This window comes from Sus scrofa, chromosome 5 (genome assembly GCF_000003025.6).
Source record: "Sus scrofa isolate TJ Tabasco breed Duroc chromosome 5, Sscrofa11.1, whole genome shotgun sequence".
In the NCBI taxonomy this organism is placed as follows: domain Eukaryota; kingdom Metazoa; phylum Chordata; class Mammalia; order Artiodactyla; family Suidae; genus Sus; species Sus scrofa.
In genome coordinates, this window is record NC_010447.5 from 88,232,345 (window position 1) to 88,251,040 (window position 18,696).

Below are 18,696 nucleotides of genomic sequence, written 5' to 3' on the forward strand. Positions count from 1 at the left end.
GGTTGAAATTAAGGCCTTTGGGGTTTTGTGCCTCCTGAACTTGTAAATAGACCTTCGACTTTGAGGTTTTTGAACAATGCCTGCTGCGCGGTTGGTTGGTACACAGTGATTGTTTTTAGCTTTTGCTTGTGTGTCACTTTGGTAGATCTAAAAGAAATATTCCTGTTAATTATTTTTAAAAAGTGGATCACATGAGATACATTTTCATCATTCTTTGTAGGGGCATTTCCGTCTTTTTAGGGCGGGTTTTGAGGGAGGCACAAATCAAAGGCGGCAAACATTTCCAGAGTAGCTACTATCTGTGGGTCTTGTACACAAGGAATATACTTCCTACCCGTGGAGAATAGAAAAAAGAAACTGCATGTAATAAAGGATGAATAGTGTATATAATTATACCTTTTTTGAGCCATAAAGGACCCTCTCCAGCCTCTTAAGATCTTTTATGAAAGCCATGGACTGTCTCTAAAAAATGTACTTTTACATAAAATTTTGCATGCTATATGAGAAGTAAAAGAGAAGTCTCTTCTTGAATCCTAGTTAACCTTAGTATGCACAATAAATGCTGTATCCATCTAGAAAGATTGAGTTAAAAACAAACAAAAACATTAGAACTGAGTTTTAAAGGTCGAGGTAATTTAAATGCAGGAGGAGGAGCTTGGAATTGTGTATTTGGGAATAAGAACATTCCACTTTGTCCTGAACAGAGGCCCCTTGGGACTGGTAGGAGTTAAAAATGAGAAGATGAGGAAGACAGGCTTTAAAGGATGCTCCTTTGTGTCTGCAATGGCAGGCATGTTATAGGAACTTAGGAAATATTGAAAAAAATCCAGAAGGGCTGAAACTTTATTCTTTGACCATTAAAGAGGCACTCACAGTTCTGAAGCGGGAGCATAGGATGTATTTCAGTTTTTTAAGCATCTCAAGACCTTGCTCTTGGTCACATATGCTGACACAAAGGTGATTCTCGCCTTGTAGGGTATTTTCGTACACAGAGTTGTGTAAAGTAAATATTCATCCAGTAAACTCAATTCTGGCAGCAGCTGAAATTATACTCAAAGGATTCTTAACTTGAAAAATCCTTGGACTGACCACAGGAGGTTTTATGAGCCCTTTGAAATTCGGCATGTACCATCATTTGTAGTGTGAATGAACATAAACTTGTTTTCTGGTGAGGGAGACCTTAACTTCCGTCAGATTTTCAAAGGGATGTGTGACCCATCCCACCAGAAAAAAAAGAATCCTTGTCTTAAAACCTATTTTCAAGCTTTTTTTGACTGCCCCACAGAAAAATAAATTTTGCATCATAGCTCGACCTCAACACATACACACAGATTAAATTGAAACGTCTTCACGAAACTGTTCTTAACCCTCACTGTACCTGATGCAGTGTTTTCTATTTTAATTTCCTCCTCCCACTGGCTGCACCTGCTCTATGGAAGTTCCCTGGCCAGGAGTTGAATCAGAGCTGTAGCTGCACGCCTACACCACAGCCACAGACATAGCAGATCCGAGCAGCATCTGCAGCCCAGCCTCAGCCTGCAGCAATGCCTGATCCTTAACCCAGTGAGCGAGGCCAGGGATCCTCACGAACACTATGGCATGTTCTTAACCTGCTGAGCCACAGTAGCAACTCCAAGAGAACTCCTTAATTTACTTTTTTTTAAGAAAATTTGTATTTTCCCATCCATAAGTGACTCACAACAGGAAGTTTGCAAAATCCTGCTTTGGGTGGCAGCATTCTGCAGTTGGTGGATGGAAATGGGACTGGTGGGAACTGGATATGGGAGTTCCCATTGTGGCTCAGCAGTAACAACCTAGCTGGTATCCCTGAGGATGCTGGTTCCATCCCTGGCCCCGATGAGTGGGCTGAGGATCTGGCGTTGCTCTGAGATGCAGTATAGTTTGCAGACATGGCTCGGATCAGTTCTCAGGCTATAGCTACCTGACCCCTAGCCTGGGAATTCAGATAAGCCATATGTTGAGGGTTCGGCCTGAAAAGACACATACACACAACAAGAAAATGAACTATACTTGATAAAGTCATACAGCACAGACTTCAAATTTTGAATCTGAATGGAAGAAAGATGGCCCCCTTTTTTTTTTTTTTTTTTTTTTTTTTTCAAATGGCCGCACCCACAGCATCTGGAAGGTCCCAGGCCAGGGATTTAATCCAAGCTGGGGCTCATTGACAATATACTTTTTTCTCTGGGGAAGGTATGTAGGAATGAGATCAAGGTAAATGTGAAAAAAAGAAAAACCGGAGCCAAAAATGTAGGATTGTATGTCCTGTGTATATTAAGTAGCCCTAGAGTAGTAAAGGCAGCATCCTCCTGCTTTTTGGCTTTGTCCCTCAGGTTGGTAAAAATACTGAGCCTTCAGTGCCTGTCTCAGATGTCTCTTCCATAAGGTTTTGACAGACCCTCCCTCTCCAGAGTGGTGATTCTGACCTATTGCTCATCTCTTGAGCACTTTCTTTACTCAGCTAACTTTCAGGAAATACCTCTTACTTGCAAGAGATGCTTTGCTACCCGTTGATATAGATATTTTCACTTAACTGAATCTCCTTCACCTACGAGCAAACATTTGAGAATGTTTGTTTTTAGTCCTTCCATGTTTTGCATAGTTAAAATCAGTTATAAATAAAATTTTGCTTATTAATTTTTCATTTAGTTTGTCATAAGCATTCTCTCTTCATCATTAAGTTTATGGTTTTAAAGAGGCTTTTTGTTTTTTGTTTTTTTTTGTCTTTTTGCCTTTTCTAGGGCCACACCTGCGGCATATGGAGGTTCCCAGGCTAGGGGTCCAATTGGAGCAACGCCAGATCCGAGCCATGCCTGCGACCTACACCACAGTTCATGGCAATGCCGGATCCTTATCCACTGAGGAGACCAGGGATCGAACCCTCAAACTCATGGTTCCTAGTCAGATTCGTTTCCGATGTGCCTTGACGGGAACTCCTTAAAGAGGTTTTTTTTTTGGCACAAATCTTTCTTCTTTGTCTTTGCTAAAATGCCTTCTCAGTAAAGCTATCAAGTTAAGTGACTGACATATAGTCATACGTTTAGTAAATAGTAAAAATGTGATTGCAAGTTTGATTTATTGACTTGAGATCTAGGACACTCTACTTACTACCTGAATAAACCCCCTCCCTAGATTTCTCTGTTTTTCTCTGTGTCACTCCTTCCCAGCTTGCATCATAGCATTTAGTACATGGTCATTTTTAAACATCTGTTTTCTCACTAAAATATAAGCTCCATGAGGCAGAGCTCTTTTCTGTCTTGTTCACTGTCAAGTCCTGTAGTCTCACAGCACCTGATGTTTCAGTAAATAACTTACTGAGTTCAGGAGTTCCCGTCGTGGCTCAGCGGAAACAAATCTGACTAGGAACCATGAGGTTGCGGCTCAGTCTCTGGCCATGCTCAGTGGGTTAAGGATCCGACATTGCTTCGAGCCGTGGTGTAGATCGCAGACGCAGATTGGATCTGGTGCTGCTGTGGCTGTGGTGTAGGCTGGCAACTGTAGCTCCAATTCAACCCCTAGCCTGGGAACCTCATATGCCGCAGGTACGGCCCTAAAAACCAAAAAAAAAAAAAAAAAAAAAACCAAAAAACCCTGCTGAGTTCAGATATGAATACAAATTAGCCTATTGGAAAGCTTCGGTCTTTTATCATCTATGTAGATAACAGCAGGATGCTTTAGAAGGTAAATGAACACAAGATGCAGAGGGCTACGGCTGAAGGACTGCTACTTTTCAAAAGGCATAAGCAAAATAAGTGACCCATAAATTTCTACTTGAAAAATCATCATTAATATTTGAGAATGTTTGTTTTTAGTCCTTCCATGTTTTGCATAGTTAAAATCAATTGTAAATAAAATTTTGCTTATTAATCTTTGCTTTTAGTTTGTCATAAACATTTTCTCTTCATCATTAAACAATTTTCTTATACATGATTTTAAAGAGATTTTGTGTGTGTGTGTGTGCAAATCTTTGTCCTTTGCCTTTGCTAAAATGCTACCTTCTCAGTAAGACTATCTCTGACTTACTAAAAATTGCACACATACCCACCATCCCCTAGCATTTTCTGTCACTGGGACCTGCGTTATATTTCCGCATTTTATCATTTTACCATTTGTTGGTATTGTTCATTTTATTTGTTTATTATCTCTTTTACCACACCAAAACATAAATTTTACAGGAAGTTTGTTTTAGTACTCCCGCCTGTATCCTTAACATTTAGAAAAATGCCTGGCCCTTAGTAAGCACTCTTGGATGGAAGAGTATTGAATGAACTATTGGACCAAGTATGAACATTTTTAAGGCTCTTGATAGACACTGGCAAATTACTTTTCTAGAAAGAGTACAACAATTTAGACTTCCATCAGCAATATGTAAAGAATGGTCATTTTTCCTCAGTTTTTTTTAGTGCAGTTTAGCTTTGGGAAGCAAACATGTTTTCCTGGTGATTCCCTGGCATTTATTTGCCACTAGCAAAAACATGGACGTATGAAGCAACCTAGTAAATTCAAGGAATTGCAGGTAGTGCTCGTGGCTAGAATGTAAGGTTTACTATCTGAAGAATATTCAGAGCTGAAATATTAAATGTATGATAGAGCAGTCTGGTGGCACAATATTGAAGCAGCAATTGGGTGAATGTTATTGGACTTTGAGGTCCAGAAACTGGGAGACTAGATTGGTTACAGTTGAGGTTATCCTCGTGGACACTGAAGTCACCTGTGTGAATTGCAGGAAAGGGACAATAGTGTCAAAATCTTCAATGAGCAATGAAATTGGAACAGGAGTTAATGATGAGTCATTAAAACTATGATATAATTGGCTTAAATGAATCTCAACGGAAGAGTTTTTCATGTGGGAGAAAATAAAGCGGCCTGTTCAGAAGACTGCAACGTCAGCGGGGTCCTTGAGATCTATATACAGCATGTTGTTCTACGTGTATATACAGGATTCGTAGTTTCATGCTCATTTGCCTTTTTTTATTTGCCTACTTTTAAAATACCTTATCATCTTTAAAAACGCGATACCTTTTAAGTTTAATTTTCTTCAGAGGTTCTCTTGTAGCTCACCAGGTTAAGGATCCAGTGTGGTCACTGCTGCGGCTCAGGGCACCGTTACGGCGTGGTTTTGATCCCTGGCCTGGGACTTCCACATGCCACAGGCATGGCCTAAGAAAAAATAATTAATTTTCTTGAGAAAACTATTAAAGACTGCATATCCCTTTTCCTTTTACTGAATTCCTCGTCATGAACCTCTCTTTCCTTTACAACTGGGCATAAAATCTGGACCGGTAACCCAAAACTAATTTGACTGTCTTCAAACTCTGTCAGTAGTCCTTGTCCATCAAGAAGATTCTGTTAATCAGTACATCAGGGAACCTGATAACTCCTAATATCTTTTGTTTCATGAGAAATACAACAGTCCCCAGTCCTTTAGATGCTAGCCGTCAAATTTTTAATACTGAGGTTGGCCAGGCTACCTTGTCCTCACTCCTTATGCCTTTGTACTAACTTTAAAAAAAAGTTTTTGGGAGTTCCCGTCGTGGCGCAGTGGTTAACGAATCCGACTAGGAACCATGAGGTCGCGGGTTCGGTCCCTGCCCTTGCTCAGTGGGTTAACGATCCGGCGTTGCCGTGAGCTGTGGTGTAGGTTGCAGATGCGGCTCGATCCCGCGTTGATGTGGCTCTGGCGTAGGCTGGTGGCTACAGCTCCGATTCGACCCCTAGCCTGGGAACCTCCATATGCCGCGGGTGTGGCCCTAGAAAAGGCAAAAAAAAAAAAAATAGCTTAACCTATTCTTAAATAGGTTAAGAATCCATCGCAGTTTCCTGCTCTTTTCCTCCTAAACAGGAAAAAAAATCTGAATATCCTTGAATTCAGTACTAAAGATTACTACTCCAAGAATATGAACATTTAGATTCATTAGTATCATGTTAACTGTAGCATTGCTGATGTCAAAATACGCAGTTAAACTTTATGTCCTCATACTTTGACTAAAATAATAGTTGACTTTAGTGTAATCGTTAGCTTATGAAATAATATTGAGATTTGCATTTGGGCATTTCTATTCATACTTACAAGTAATCAGACAATAATATATAAAATAGTTAAAGTTTTCATCATGAAGTAACTTCTTAGAGTCTTGTGTATTCATAACACTGGTGTTGATTTCAAGGTTTCTGGGAAAGATTCCTTCTCTTTAAAGTATTTTTTGTGGAGTCCCCGTCGTGGCGCAGTGGTTAAGGAATCTGACTAGAAACCATGAGTTGTGGGTTCAATCCCTGGCCTCGCTCAAAGGGTTAAGGATCCCGCGTTGCTGTGGCTGTGGTATAGGCCAGCGGCTACAGCTCCAATTAGACCCCTAGCCTGGGAACTTCCATATGCCACGGGTGCAGCCCTAGAAAAGGCAAAAAGACTAAAAAATAAAGCCTTTTTTGTATTTTTAATTAATTTGTATAGTAATACATGTAATTAAAATTTAAAAGAAACAAATACTTATTCAGTGAAAAATGTCTCCATTCCATCTCTGTTGCCAAATTTCCAGTTCTTTTCCCCAAAGGTAGTCACTGTAACCAACTTCTTGTGTGTTCTTCCAGGTAGTTTTTCCTCTCCCTAGGTCACATTTTAAAGCTTCCTTTCCATAGGTCTTACACATTTCTTTTTTTTTTTTTTTTTTTTTTTTTTTTTTGTCTTTTGTCTTTTGTCTTTGTTGTTGTTGTTGTTGCTATTTCTTGGGCCACTCCCGCGGCATATGGAGGTTCCCAGGCTAGGGGTCAATCGGAGCTGTAGCCACCGGCCTACACCAGAGCCACAGCAACGCGGATCCGAGCCGCGTCTGCAACCTACACCACAGCTCACGGCAACGCCGGATCGTTAACCCACTGAGCAAGGGCAGGGACGAACCCGCAACCTCATGGTTCCTAGACGGATTCGTTAACCACTGCGCCACGACGGGAACTCCGGTCTTACACATTTCTTATTCGATTTATGCCTAGGTGTTATGGGCTGAATTGTCTCTCCCCCCACCCCGTATTTCTATGTTGAAGTCCTAACCCCTAATATCTCAAAATGTGACTGTTTGCAGGTGAGGCCTTTAAAGAGGTAACTGAATTAAATCTGATTCTTGTGCCTGTAAGAAGAGGGGATTACAGCACAGACACAGACAGGGAAAGACATGTGAAGATAGAAAAGCTGTCCGTCTGCAGCCAGGGAGATCGATCTCAGAGGAAACCAACCCAGCCGACAGCTTGTTCAGATTGCTAGCCTCCAAAATTACGAGGAACTTAATTTTTGTTGTTTAAACTACCCAGCCTTGGAGTTCCCTTTGTGGCTCAGTGGTGATAAACCTAACTAGCATTCATGAGGACGTGGGTTGAATCCCTGGCCTCGATCAGTGGGAAGGATGCAGTATTGCCGTGAGCCATGGTGTAGGTCACAGACTCGGCTCGACTCTGGCGTTGCTCTGTCTGTGGTGTAGGCCGGCAGCTGTAGCTCTGATTCAGCCCCTATCCTGAGAACGTCCACATGCCACAGGTGCGGCCCTCAAAAATAAAATAGGAGTTCCCATCGTGGAGCAGCAGAAACAAATCCGGCCAGGAACCATGAGGTTGTGGTTTCGATCCCTGGCCTCGCTCAGTGGGTTAAGGATCTGGCTTTGCTGTGAGCTGTGGTGTAGGTCACATATACGGCTCGGATCCCAACTTTCTGTGACTCTGGCGTAGGCCAGCAGCTGTAGCTCTGATTCAACCACTAGCCTGAGAACCTCCATGTGTCGCTGGTGTGGCCCTAAAAAGACCCTCCCCCCCCCAAAAAAAAGTAAAAAATAAAATAAACTGCCCAGCCTGTGTTACTTTGTTATGTCAGCCCTAGGAAATCAATACAGATTTTGGTACTGGGAAGTGGGGTGTGCTGTAATAAATATCTAAAAATTTGGAACTGGGAAATGGGTAGAGGCTGGGAGAGTTTTGAGATGCTTTCTATGAAAAGGCTTAGGTTGCCTTGAAGACATTAATGGTAGAAATATGGATGTCACAGGTGATTCTGGTGAGGATTCAGAAATCGAAGAAGAGAGCTGTAGAAAAAGCTGCTCACCTTAAAAAAAAAAAAATATATATATATATATCATCATAACAGAATGCTGGTAGGAATATGAACATTAAGGTACTCCTGGAGTTCCCACTTTGGCACAGTGGATTAAGAATTTAGCTGCAAATATCTTTGATGAATACAGACACAAAAATTCTCAACAAAATTTTAGCCAACCAAATCCAACAACGTATAAAAAAGAGCATACACCACGACCATATGGGATTCATTCCAGATTCACAAGGATGGTTCAACATATGCAAATCAATCAACATCATACACCATATTAACAAAAGAAAAGTCAAAACCACATGATCATCTCAATAGAGGCAGAAAAAGCATTTGACAAAGTCCAGTATCCATTCATGATCAAAACTCTTACCAAAGTGGGTATAGAAGGACCATACTTTGACATAATAAAAGCCACTTATGACAAACCCACAGCCAATATAATATTCAAAGGAGAAAAGCTGAGAGCCTTCCCACTAAAATCTGGAACAAGGCAAGGATGCCCATGCTCACCACTGTTATTCAACATAGTACTGGAAGTCCTAGCCACAGCAATCCGACAAAGAAATAAATGGCATCCAGATAGGAAGAGAAGAGGTAAAACCGTCACTGTATGCAGATGTCATGATACTATATATAGAAAACCCTAAGGACTCAAGGCAAAAACTGCTTGAACTAATCAACAGTTTCAGCAGAGTAGCAGGATATAAGATTAACATTCAGAAATCAGTCGCATTTCTGTGTACTAACCATGAAATAGTAGAAAAGGAATATAAAAACAATACCTTTTAAAATTGCACCCCCCAAAATCAAATACCTGGGAATACACCTGACCAAGGAGGTGAAAGACGTATATGCTTAGAACTATAAGACATTAATCAAGGACATTAAAGAAGATGTAAAGAAATGGAAAGATAGTCCATGCTCCTGGATTGGAAAAAATTAATGTTGCAAAAATGACCATACTACCCAAAGGAATCTACAGATTCAGCGCAATCCCTATCAAGAATCCAGCTGCATGCAGTGCCTTGGGTCGCAGCAGAGGCACGGGTTTGATCACCAGCCCAGTGCAGTGGGATAAAGGAACCAGCATTGGCCACAGCTGTGGTATCGTAGCTGCAGCTCAGATTCAATCCCTGGCCCAGGAACTTCCATGTGCCACGAGTGGAACCATTAAAAAAAAAGGTGTTCCGTTGAGGTCTCAGATGGAAATGAGGAGCATCTTATTGGAAACTGGAGAAAAGGCACATTGTGTTATAAAGTAGCAAAGAATTTGGCCCTGTTGTAGTCTAGTAGTTTGTGGAAGGTAGAATTAGTAAGTGATGAACTTGGGTATTTATTTGAGGACATTTCTAAAACATAGCCTAGTTTCTCCTTACTGCTTATAGTAACATAAGAGAGGAGACAGCTTTGGGAAAGATCCCTGCTGTTCTTACTTGCTGCAAGTGATAAATCCTCCCTTCTCCTTGAGGGGGGAGAAAGACTGAAGAGAAATGGAACCAGAATATGGAGAATACTTAGCCTGTTATCCATAGTGCAAAAAAATAAGTAAATAAATAAATGAAGGTAAGAAAGCTGTTCTGGAGAGACTCTCCAGAGTGTGACTGGACAACCATTTACTAAAGAGATTGTGTGAGATTTATGAATCCAGTCAGCAGTCTCAATAGAAGCTAGGAATAAAGACGGAGTTATCCTGGAGAGATCTGGGGAGGACTCTTATGTGATGTCTTGGACCCCCTTGGGAGGCAACAAGATTTTGGGGAAGTCACGCTAGCAGAAGTGCTGCCGGCTTGGACTGAAGGGGACACAGATGGGATGAAGTGAATGAAGGCTGTGGGATTTCTGGGACTGCACTGGGTGGGCCAGTAGAGCTATTCCGTTTTGAACATATGTTATCCTTCAAGGTAGGGCGGCGGGGGCGGGGCCTTGAAGATGGCTCAGAGTCTGGGAGGGCCCCCACCACTGCCATCAGGAATCCCAAGCACACAGGCCCAGAGAGTAACTGTCTCCTTGGTTGGTTTCAGAGAGGTTGAGGCCACTACTTTTCAATCTAGTGGGAAATAGTTGAATAATTAAACAAAATATTGTATATTGCTTTTAGCATAAGTAATTGAAACATTCAAGGTTTTAAAAATAACTGAAAAACAATTCAGACAATTTGACAGTTACTATTAATTACAGAATATTAGTGAATTTATTACATGTAGTATGTAATATGATAAAGTCAGAAATAATATTTTTATTCTTAATAACCTGATTTAGAGAAAAAACAAAGGTTGACGTCAACCCATTAATCTTACTGGCTCTCAATTCCATTTGAAGACAATTTTACATTAAATTCAAATTAATCTTAACATGTAAGTAATTGCCACTAAAGAAGAACAGCCACAAAATCCTGGAGAAATCCTCTAGTCCTCTGAATGAATACAATTATTTTGTCAGTTTTTACAATATAGTGATTAAAAAGTGTGTTAAATGGCTGTAGTGATGTGTTTGTTACAGTCTGGGTTGCCCATGTTAATAAATTACTCCTAATCTGTTTGAGTTCTATGGTTTAGGCTTCAGTATCTTCGAAAAGTGAAATTGTTTGGTATTGAATACTTTTTTTTAATAGACATTTCAAAATTTATGAAAGCAAAGAGATTCGTTTTATGAACCCCTATGTAAACGTCATCAGTCTTCGATCATTGTCAGCACATGGCCGCTCTTTTGTTTATTCCTTCCCACCTCCACCCATACAACTGGATTATTTTGCAGCAAATCCTAACTATCATAAAATATCTTTTGTAAGTTCTTCAGTGAATATGTTTTATGGGCATACATGTGAAAAAGCGTCTTTTTGTTTTTGGCAGGACACTCTGGCAATTAAATCATGGCAACCATAGAAGAAATTGCACATCAGATTATTGAACAACAGATGGGAGAGGTATGTCGAGGTTACCATTCGTTCACTGCCTCACCAAACGTGTTTATACCAAATGTAGTATATACTAAGTTTTGGTGGCACAGAGATAAAAGATAGCCTTCACTTTTAAGCTCTTTTTGACCTAGTGAGAGAAAGCTGAATAATCAGACAATCCTAATAGCATGTTGCAAGTGCCGCGATAAGATAATTGTGTAGAGTGTGATGGGAGCACAGAGAGAAAAACTAATGAAGAGTTGTAGTAGAGCGCAGGGATTCAGTCAGGGAATGTTTCTGGAGGGTGAGACATCTGAGGCTTCACGGGCCAGTGAGAAGAGATCCTCGTCAAGAGGCAGATCTTCATTTTTTAAAACAGGTCCCAGAGTTCCCGTTGTGGTGCCTTGGAAACAAATCCGACTAGGAACCATGAGGTTTCGGGTTTGAACCCTGGCCTCGCTCAGTGGGTTAAGGATCTGGCGTTGCAATGAGCTGTGGTGTAGGTTGTAGCTGCGGCTTAGATCTGATGTTGTGGCTGTGGCGTAGGCTGGCAGCTGGACCCCTAGCCTGGGAACCTCCTTATGCCACAGGTACAGCCCTAAAAAGCAAAACAAACAAACAAAAAAGTTATATCCTGGAGTTCCCTGGTGGCTCAGCAGGTTAAGGATCTGGCATTGTCACTGTGGTTCTATCCCTGGCTCAGAAACTTCTGCATGCTAGGGAGGCGGCCAAAGAAATAAACAGTTTTATCCTAGTAAGAGGTATCATAATCCAGAGGTTTTCAAAGTATCATCTAGGGATTTTTTCAGAGAGTCAGTAAGGTCAAAAACGTTCTCATAACAATACTAAAATGTTATTTGCCTTTTCACTATCATTCTCTCACAAGGATATGGTAGAATTTTCTGGAGGCTGTATCATGTGATAGTGTATGATGAAATATGTCACCATTTAAAAGGTGTACATAATTCATTGAACCAGTATTCCCAAATGAACAATGCATGATGTTCCCAAGTCTCTCGTGAGTAAAGGATTCACAATGCCGGACAGACAAATCAATTTTAATATACTTTCTAATTCCGCATTCTTTGCTCAGCAACAACAAAAACCCTCAGTGCTGGCCTTTTCTTTTTATCCGTGAACTTGCTCTTCCCCCTTCTGCACCATCTCAGTAGACGGCAGTTCTGTCCTTTCAGTTGCTCAGACCAAAATTTCTTAGTCATCTTGGACTCTTTTTTTCCTCATAGTCCGTATCTAGTCTACCAGCATGTCTTCTCACCTCTCCCTTCATAAAATATCTCAATTAAATCGTTTTTCACTCTTAACGTGGCTACTGTGCTTCTCTGTATGTCTGTATCTCTGCCCATGTACACCACCCAGATGCTGCCAGGAACCGTGCAGAGCATCCAGTCTGGTCTCCTTTAATTCTGTTCTTGAACATTCATAATCTGGTCTTCACACTAAATCTAGAACGACTCATTTTGCCCAAGACGGTGCCACTTCTCTACCATGTAGACCCTCCAGTGGGTCCCGTCAGCCACTAGGAAATCGGACATTGTGGAGCCTGCAAAGCCCTGTTCAGTCTGGCCCTGTTGTCTTTCACATCCCACCTCCTGCCGTAAATTTCTCTCTTCCATTTTGTTTCACTCACACAGCTCTCGTGCTGGACATCTTGCTCAGATGTTTCCAGCATGCTCTTCCCGCCCCACAGCCTTCTTCCTCTACCCGGGATATACTTCCCCTAGTTAGTCCTAAGCCTTGGCCTGCTCCTTCACTCAGGTCTGCGCAAAAAATGTCATCTCCTCGTCACTCTAATTCCATCAACAACTCTCTCCTTAGCCTGCTTTATTTTACTTTGTAGCAGTGAATACCACCTGACAATGGTATTTGCTTGTTTAGTTTTTATTGGCCTTTCCTCACTAAAATGAAAGCTTTATGAGAACCAAAATTTTGTTTAGTTTATTACTCTGTCCGTGGACCCAGAACTAATGGTGCTTGGCAGGTAGAATGCACCCAGTTGATGTTTTTCTAAATGGAAGGTGGAAAGGAAGGGGAAGGAGGGAATCAAAATAGTGAGATCCAGATTTTCTAACATAGTACCTTCATTTATTTTCACATTTATTTCCACAAGATAGGATGTCATGAAATAAAATTGCTAGATTAAAGGTATGCGTGTTGTATTGAACGTACGTATGTGATGATTTTCTAGTCTAACTTAGGCTGAAGATACGAGAAAATTGTCCTTAGAAAAGAAAAAAGTTGGCTTGATTACTTTTTTACTCGATTACTAATGACATGATTGTGTTAGATTGTTACAGAGCAGCAAACTGGCCAGAAAATCCAGATTGTGACAGCGCTTGATCATAGTACCCAAGGCAAGCCGTTCCTTTTGACAAATCCCGATGGCTCTACCCCAAGCAAAGTCATTCTGGCCAGGCCAGACTCTACTCCCGGAAAAGTTTTCCTCACAAGCCCAGATGCAGCAGGTGTCAACCAGTTATTTTTTACAACTCCTGACTTGTCTTCGCAACACCTCCAGGTAAATAACTAGAGTTTCTTTTTATCTTACCCTTGAAAACAATAAAAAGCAAGTCCTGATATTAGGACTTTACGTCCTACATGTTCCGTAGCATAAAATTATGTGCTGCCTTCCTCTGTGAGCCACTGCCCTCCTCTGAGCCACTATACTTATCTTCACACATCTACACACCTATATACTTGGTGGGGGTTTGGGGGGGGTTTTTTGGTTTTTTAGTGCCATGCAGTAAAATATACCCTGTCTAGGTTGGCCAGGAAGGGACTTAATAAAGAATATAGAGAGCTCAAATAACTGTTAAAAAGCCTAAAGAAACAGTTGTAAGCTAGGTTTCCAAGAATAACTACTGGAGCAGGCTTCAGAACTTGCTTCTAAGTGACCTTATGCTTCGTACAGTTAGGGAACTTCCAGATCAGGAGCGTGTACAGAATTCTAATAGCTGCAGTTTCCAAAACCAAGCTTCCTGTACCTTGAACAAGTAGCTGCAAAATCAAGAAAGTCAATACTATAGCTACCAGCTTTGTCATTTTGTATCTTCTGTTGTCGTCTGCTTCTTCACTGATAGTGAAAGCAGTCTATCCCATGGTCGGCTTTAACATTGGAATCCATCAGTAGTGTAGATCAGCTGTACGTTGTTTTAATTTTTGTTAGCTGTACATTATTCTTCGAAAAGCCAGTTAAGGCTTTTGTACACTGCGTGCCTGTGGTTATGTAGCTGTTTTTACTACTGGTTGCTGTAATTGAATATGTCTAACAATGAATCCATAGGTTTGCCTCTGCAGACTTTAGTTGGGGGTGAGGGGTGGGGAGGTGCCCACTTAAAATTGGATTCCTATTTTCTGATGAAAAACTAATCAAAGAAAGTTCCTTTTAGAATTGAAAAACTCCAGATTCATAAGATAGAAGATTTTGCCTGTATATCCTAATAGATTCTATTACCCTTCAAATTACATAATTTATATTATTTTTAAAAACAGCTAGTAGAAAATGGGTAGGATATGTAAAGTTATTTTATCAGAAAGACAGAAGTCACTAGAAAAATGTGTAACTTTATCCATACCTTAATTTATTTTTTTAATTAACAGACTTGAGTTTTTTCAAGAATTTTGTATTTACAGAAATATTGAGCATTTAGTACAGAGTTCCCATATAACCTCCCAACGCACAGTTTCTCATGTTACTAACATTTCATAGTAGTATGATACATTTGTTATAATTAAAGGACTAGTAGTATTTCTGTGTTAGCTAAAATCCATAGCTTTCCCTAATTTTTACCTAGCATCCTTTTTTGTTCTAGGATACCACATAACATTCAGTTGTCATGTTTCCTTAGACTCCTTTTAGCTGTGACACTTTCTCAGACTTTCCTTTCATTTGATGACTGTGGCCATTTTGAGGTATACGAGTCATTTTGTGCCCCACTGTACAACTTCGGTTTTTTTTGTTTTTTTTTTTCTCCCATGGCTAGACTGGGTTGTGCGTTTCGGGGTGGAGGATCAGAGAGGTTAAGCGCCATTCTCATCACATCATATCAAGGGTACTTACTAGCATCATGTTTTATGACTGGTCATGTCACCTGGCTGAAGTAATGTGTATCAGATTTCTCCACTGTAAAGTTACTCTCTTTGAAAAAAAATTCTCTATTTAAAAAATAAAGATAATATTGCTACTTTGCCTACTTTATGGATTATCTCTAAGAACGATGAAAGAGAAACAGGTATAGGATGGAATTCCTCTGGCCTGAGGATTTGATTTCTGGTCTCGTGACCTAAGATATGATGTGGGCAAGCCCATTAAGCTCTCAGTGTCTCTTCTGCTCTTAGGAATAAAAGCAGATAAAAGGTTAGCATCATTTGCAATAGATGTGCTATAAAGAAAGGAGTGGTGCCTGTCATAGGTGTTTTCAGAGGACATCTAAAACCAGAAATTGTTTAGGTTTTTTTAAAGTTTTTATTGAAGACTGAGTTTTATGGTGATATAAGGAGAAACATAGTATAAGGGGCGGCTATTTTAATGACTGTTAATTTTTTTTAATTAGAATTACTCATGAAGGCATTCACACCCCTAAGAGAAGAAAAAGTCAGGAAGTTCCCATCGTGGCACAGTGGTTAACGAATCCGACTAGGAACCATGAGGTTGCGGGTTCGGTCCCTGCCCTTGCTCAGTGGGTTAAGGATCCAGCATTGCTGTGAGCTGTGGTGTAGGTTGCAGACGCGGCTCGGATCCCGCGATGCTGTGGCTGTGGAGTAGGCCAGTGGCGACAGCTCCGACTGGACCCCTAGCCTGGGAACCTCCATATGCCGTGGGAGCGGCCCAAAGAAATAGCAAAAAGACAAAAAAAAAGAAAGAAAGAAAGAAAAAAAGAGGGCTAATTTGTGGACTCTTTTTTTTTTTTTTTTTTTTTGACTGCTCTGTGCTACAGCTTGATGTGGGCTCTCGTTCCTAGAACAGGGATTGGACCCTGGGCAGAAGCAGTGAAAGTACAGAATCCTAACCACTGGCCCACCAGGGAACTCCCTGTGGGCTATTTTAAAGCAGGGCTAGATATTTACTAAATGCCATATCACGTTTTTTGGCTTGAACTTAATTTGTTTACCTTTCAAAAGATTGGAAGAAAATAACAAAAAAATTGAAGAATAAACCTAAAAGAGGAAACGCCTATTTCTTTGCCAGTATTACATTAGCTGTACCTAGTGATGAGCTCTTACTACTAAAGAGGGTTAATTACTTGCCCAAGGCCACCTGACTAGTCCTCTCTACTTGGTATCATTAACAGACTCCAGAGTCCATGCTCTCAACCTCTTCACCTAACCCAAATCTTGGACAGCTCAATGACAAGTTTATATCTTTGTTTATGAATCATGTTCCATAATGATAAATAAATGAATGCCTCAACATAGTTTTTCTTTATTTTTTCTTTATAACTTCTTTTCTATTTAAAAATTTAGAGTTTTTTTTTTTTTAATGCTGTTAGAGCTTATTTTAGTCATGTCATTCCATGTGGAAATATTCTCAGTTACTCAAAGACAAATGTCCTGATAGAACTGATAACTGCTGGAAGAATTTGATGTGTTCAGATGAAGAAGTACTTAATGGGTGAGATGTAGTTAAAAAAAAAAAAAAGTCATGTATTTATGTTGAAGACTGTTTAATGAAATTGTTATGAAACAAATTACTATGGAACAAATTTAAAAGGTATTCTTTCTGTGCTTATAACATTGAAATTTTTATCTATACGTAAAGAAAATTAAGGAATTCCCGTCGTGGCTCAGTGGTTAACAAACCTGACTAGTATCCATACGGATGTAGGTTTGATCCCTGGCCTTGCTCGGTGGGTTAAGGATGCTGCGGCATTGCCATGAGCTGTGGTGTAGGTCACACACTCAGCTTGGATCCCTCGCTGCTGTGGCTGTGGTGTAAGCCAGCAGCTAGAGCTCTGACTGGACCCCTAACCTGGAAACCTCCATGTGCCGTGGGTATGGCCCTTAAAAAAAAAAAAAAGAAAAAAGAAAATCAAGAATAGTTTAATGGATACATTCATAATAATAGAGGTCAAAGTTTCAGAATAACTTATGAAAAAGTAAGATTGACTGAATGTTCTTTTGGTTTTTTACGTGAGAGTATTACTGAGTAACAGCAAACTGTTTTTCCCCCACTTTAGCTCTTAACAGATAATTCTGCCTCAGAACAAGGACCAAATAAAGGTTTTGATCTTTGCGTAGTATGTGGAGACAGAGCATCAGGTAACTTTAAAAATAACCTCCTATATGTGTTGTGTTGTTAAAATAACTACGACAATGTTTCTTAAACTGAAAGCAAAAAGAAAAATAAAGGAGCATGTCATTCTTATGGTTCATATTTGTAGTCTATGAAATTTAACTAATTTTTTCCCCTCAGCTTTTTATTCACCTACAAGTTTGTTTGTTTGTTTTTCTTTTCAGTGCCACACCTGCAGCATAAGGGAGCTCCTAGGCTAGGGGTCAGATTGGAGCTGGAGCTGCCAGTCTGCACCACAGCCACAGCAGCTGGATCCAAGTCACATCTGTGACCTGTGCCATAGCTTGCAGCAATGCCAGATCCTTAAGCCACTGAGTGAGGTCAGGGATTGGACTTGTATGGTTCATGGATACTAGTCAGGTTCTTAACCCACTGAGCCACAATGGGAACTTTACCTACAAGTTTTTTACTTTAATGCAGTTTAATTTTATCTTGCAATGACATAAAATGCATATTTCAAAGAATTAGGAAGGACAGTTTTCATTTTTTGTAAGTAAGCTGAACGTATGGAAATTTTTCTGAATGTGAAACCAGTTCTGTCAAAGGAATTGCTTCAAACTTCGTTGTAATCCTTAATAACATAACATTAGGTTGTTAACTACCTTTTGAGCCCTGTCCTCATTCCAGGCATTCAGAGTAACAGATTATTAAGGTGAAAAAGCTCTGGTCAACCTTTATGTAACGCTCTGTATAACTTAGCAGGCATTTCTCCATGTCTAGTTCTAGTACTCAAGGTTATGTCATTTTAGTTGTGGTCATCATTCTTTCATGCCAGAAATACACACCCATATTCATTCATATATATTCACAAATGCCAGTGGGAAAGTTTAAGGACCCAGCTCTTTTCCATGCCTTCATTACCAAAACCTCCACTAGCGCTTTTCCCAGAGTATGTTCAATTTGTTAATAGATGTTGTGCCAAAGAAATGGTTTGTGAGAGTTCCCTTCTGGCTCAAAGGATCTGGGGTTGTTACTGCTATGGCTCTAGTTATAGCTGTGGCACTGCATGCTACAGGTGTGGCCAAAAAAAAGAAAAAAAGAAATGGTTTGTGAAATGATAGGTTTATCAAGCTGTAACAGAACTCACTATACTTTTAAGAATTCAGGCACAACAGTTTAAGGAGCCAGCATTATCACTTTATTGTCTTGGATTGCTGCTACATGTAATTTGATTCTTGGCCCAGAAACTTCTGCATGCTATGGGTGTGGCCAAAAAAAAAAAAAAAATGTGAAACTCAAAATGAGGAAGGATTATTAGAGTTCAAGTTCTAACTGACATTAATATCCTTTTTTTGAAGCATGGTTTTCAAAATACAATAGCTTTATGCACTATAACAGAACTATAGTTAGTGATCTCACAAGTGAAAATAGCTTTTATGT

The 18,696-nt window shown here is 40.1% G+C and overlaps 1 protein-coding gene across 4 annotated transcripts in view; it reads left to right on the forward strand.

The window, feature by feature from the left end:
• Positions 1–18,696, forward strand: part of NR2C1 (nuclear receptor subfamily 2 group C member 1) — a 47,624-nt gene that overhangs the window by 1,165 nt on the left and 27,763 nt on the right. For all 4 annotated transcript variants that reach the window (XM_013998075.2, XM_005664254.3, XM_003126708.4 and 1 more), the window contains exons 2-4: positions 10,960–11,033; positions 13,312–13,542; positions 17,201–17,282. In XM_013998075.2, coding sequence (XP_013853529.2) covers positions 10,980–11,033; positions 13,312–13,542; positions 17,201–17,282 — 367 coding nt within the window. In that variant the 5' untranslated portion in view covers positions 10,960–10,979. The remainder of the gene's footprint in view (positions 1–10,959; positions 11,034–13,311; positions 13,543–17,200; positions 17,283–18,696) is intronic.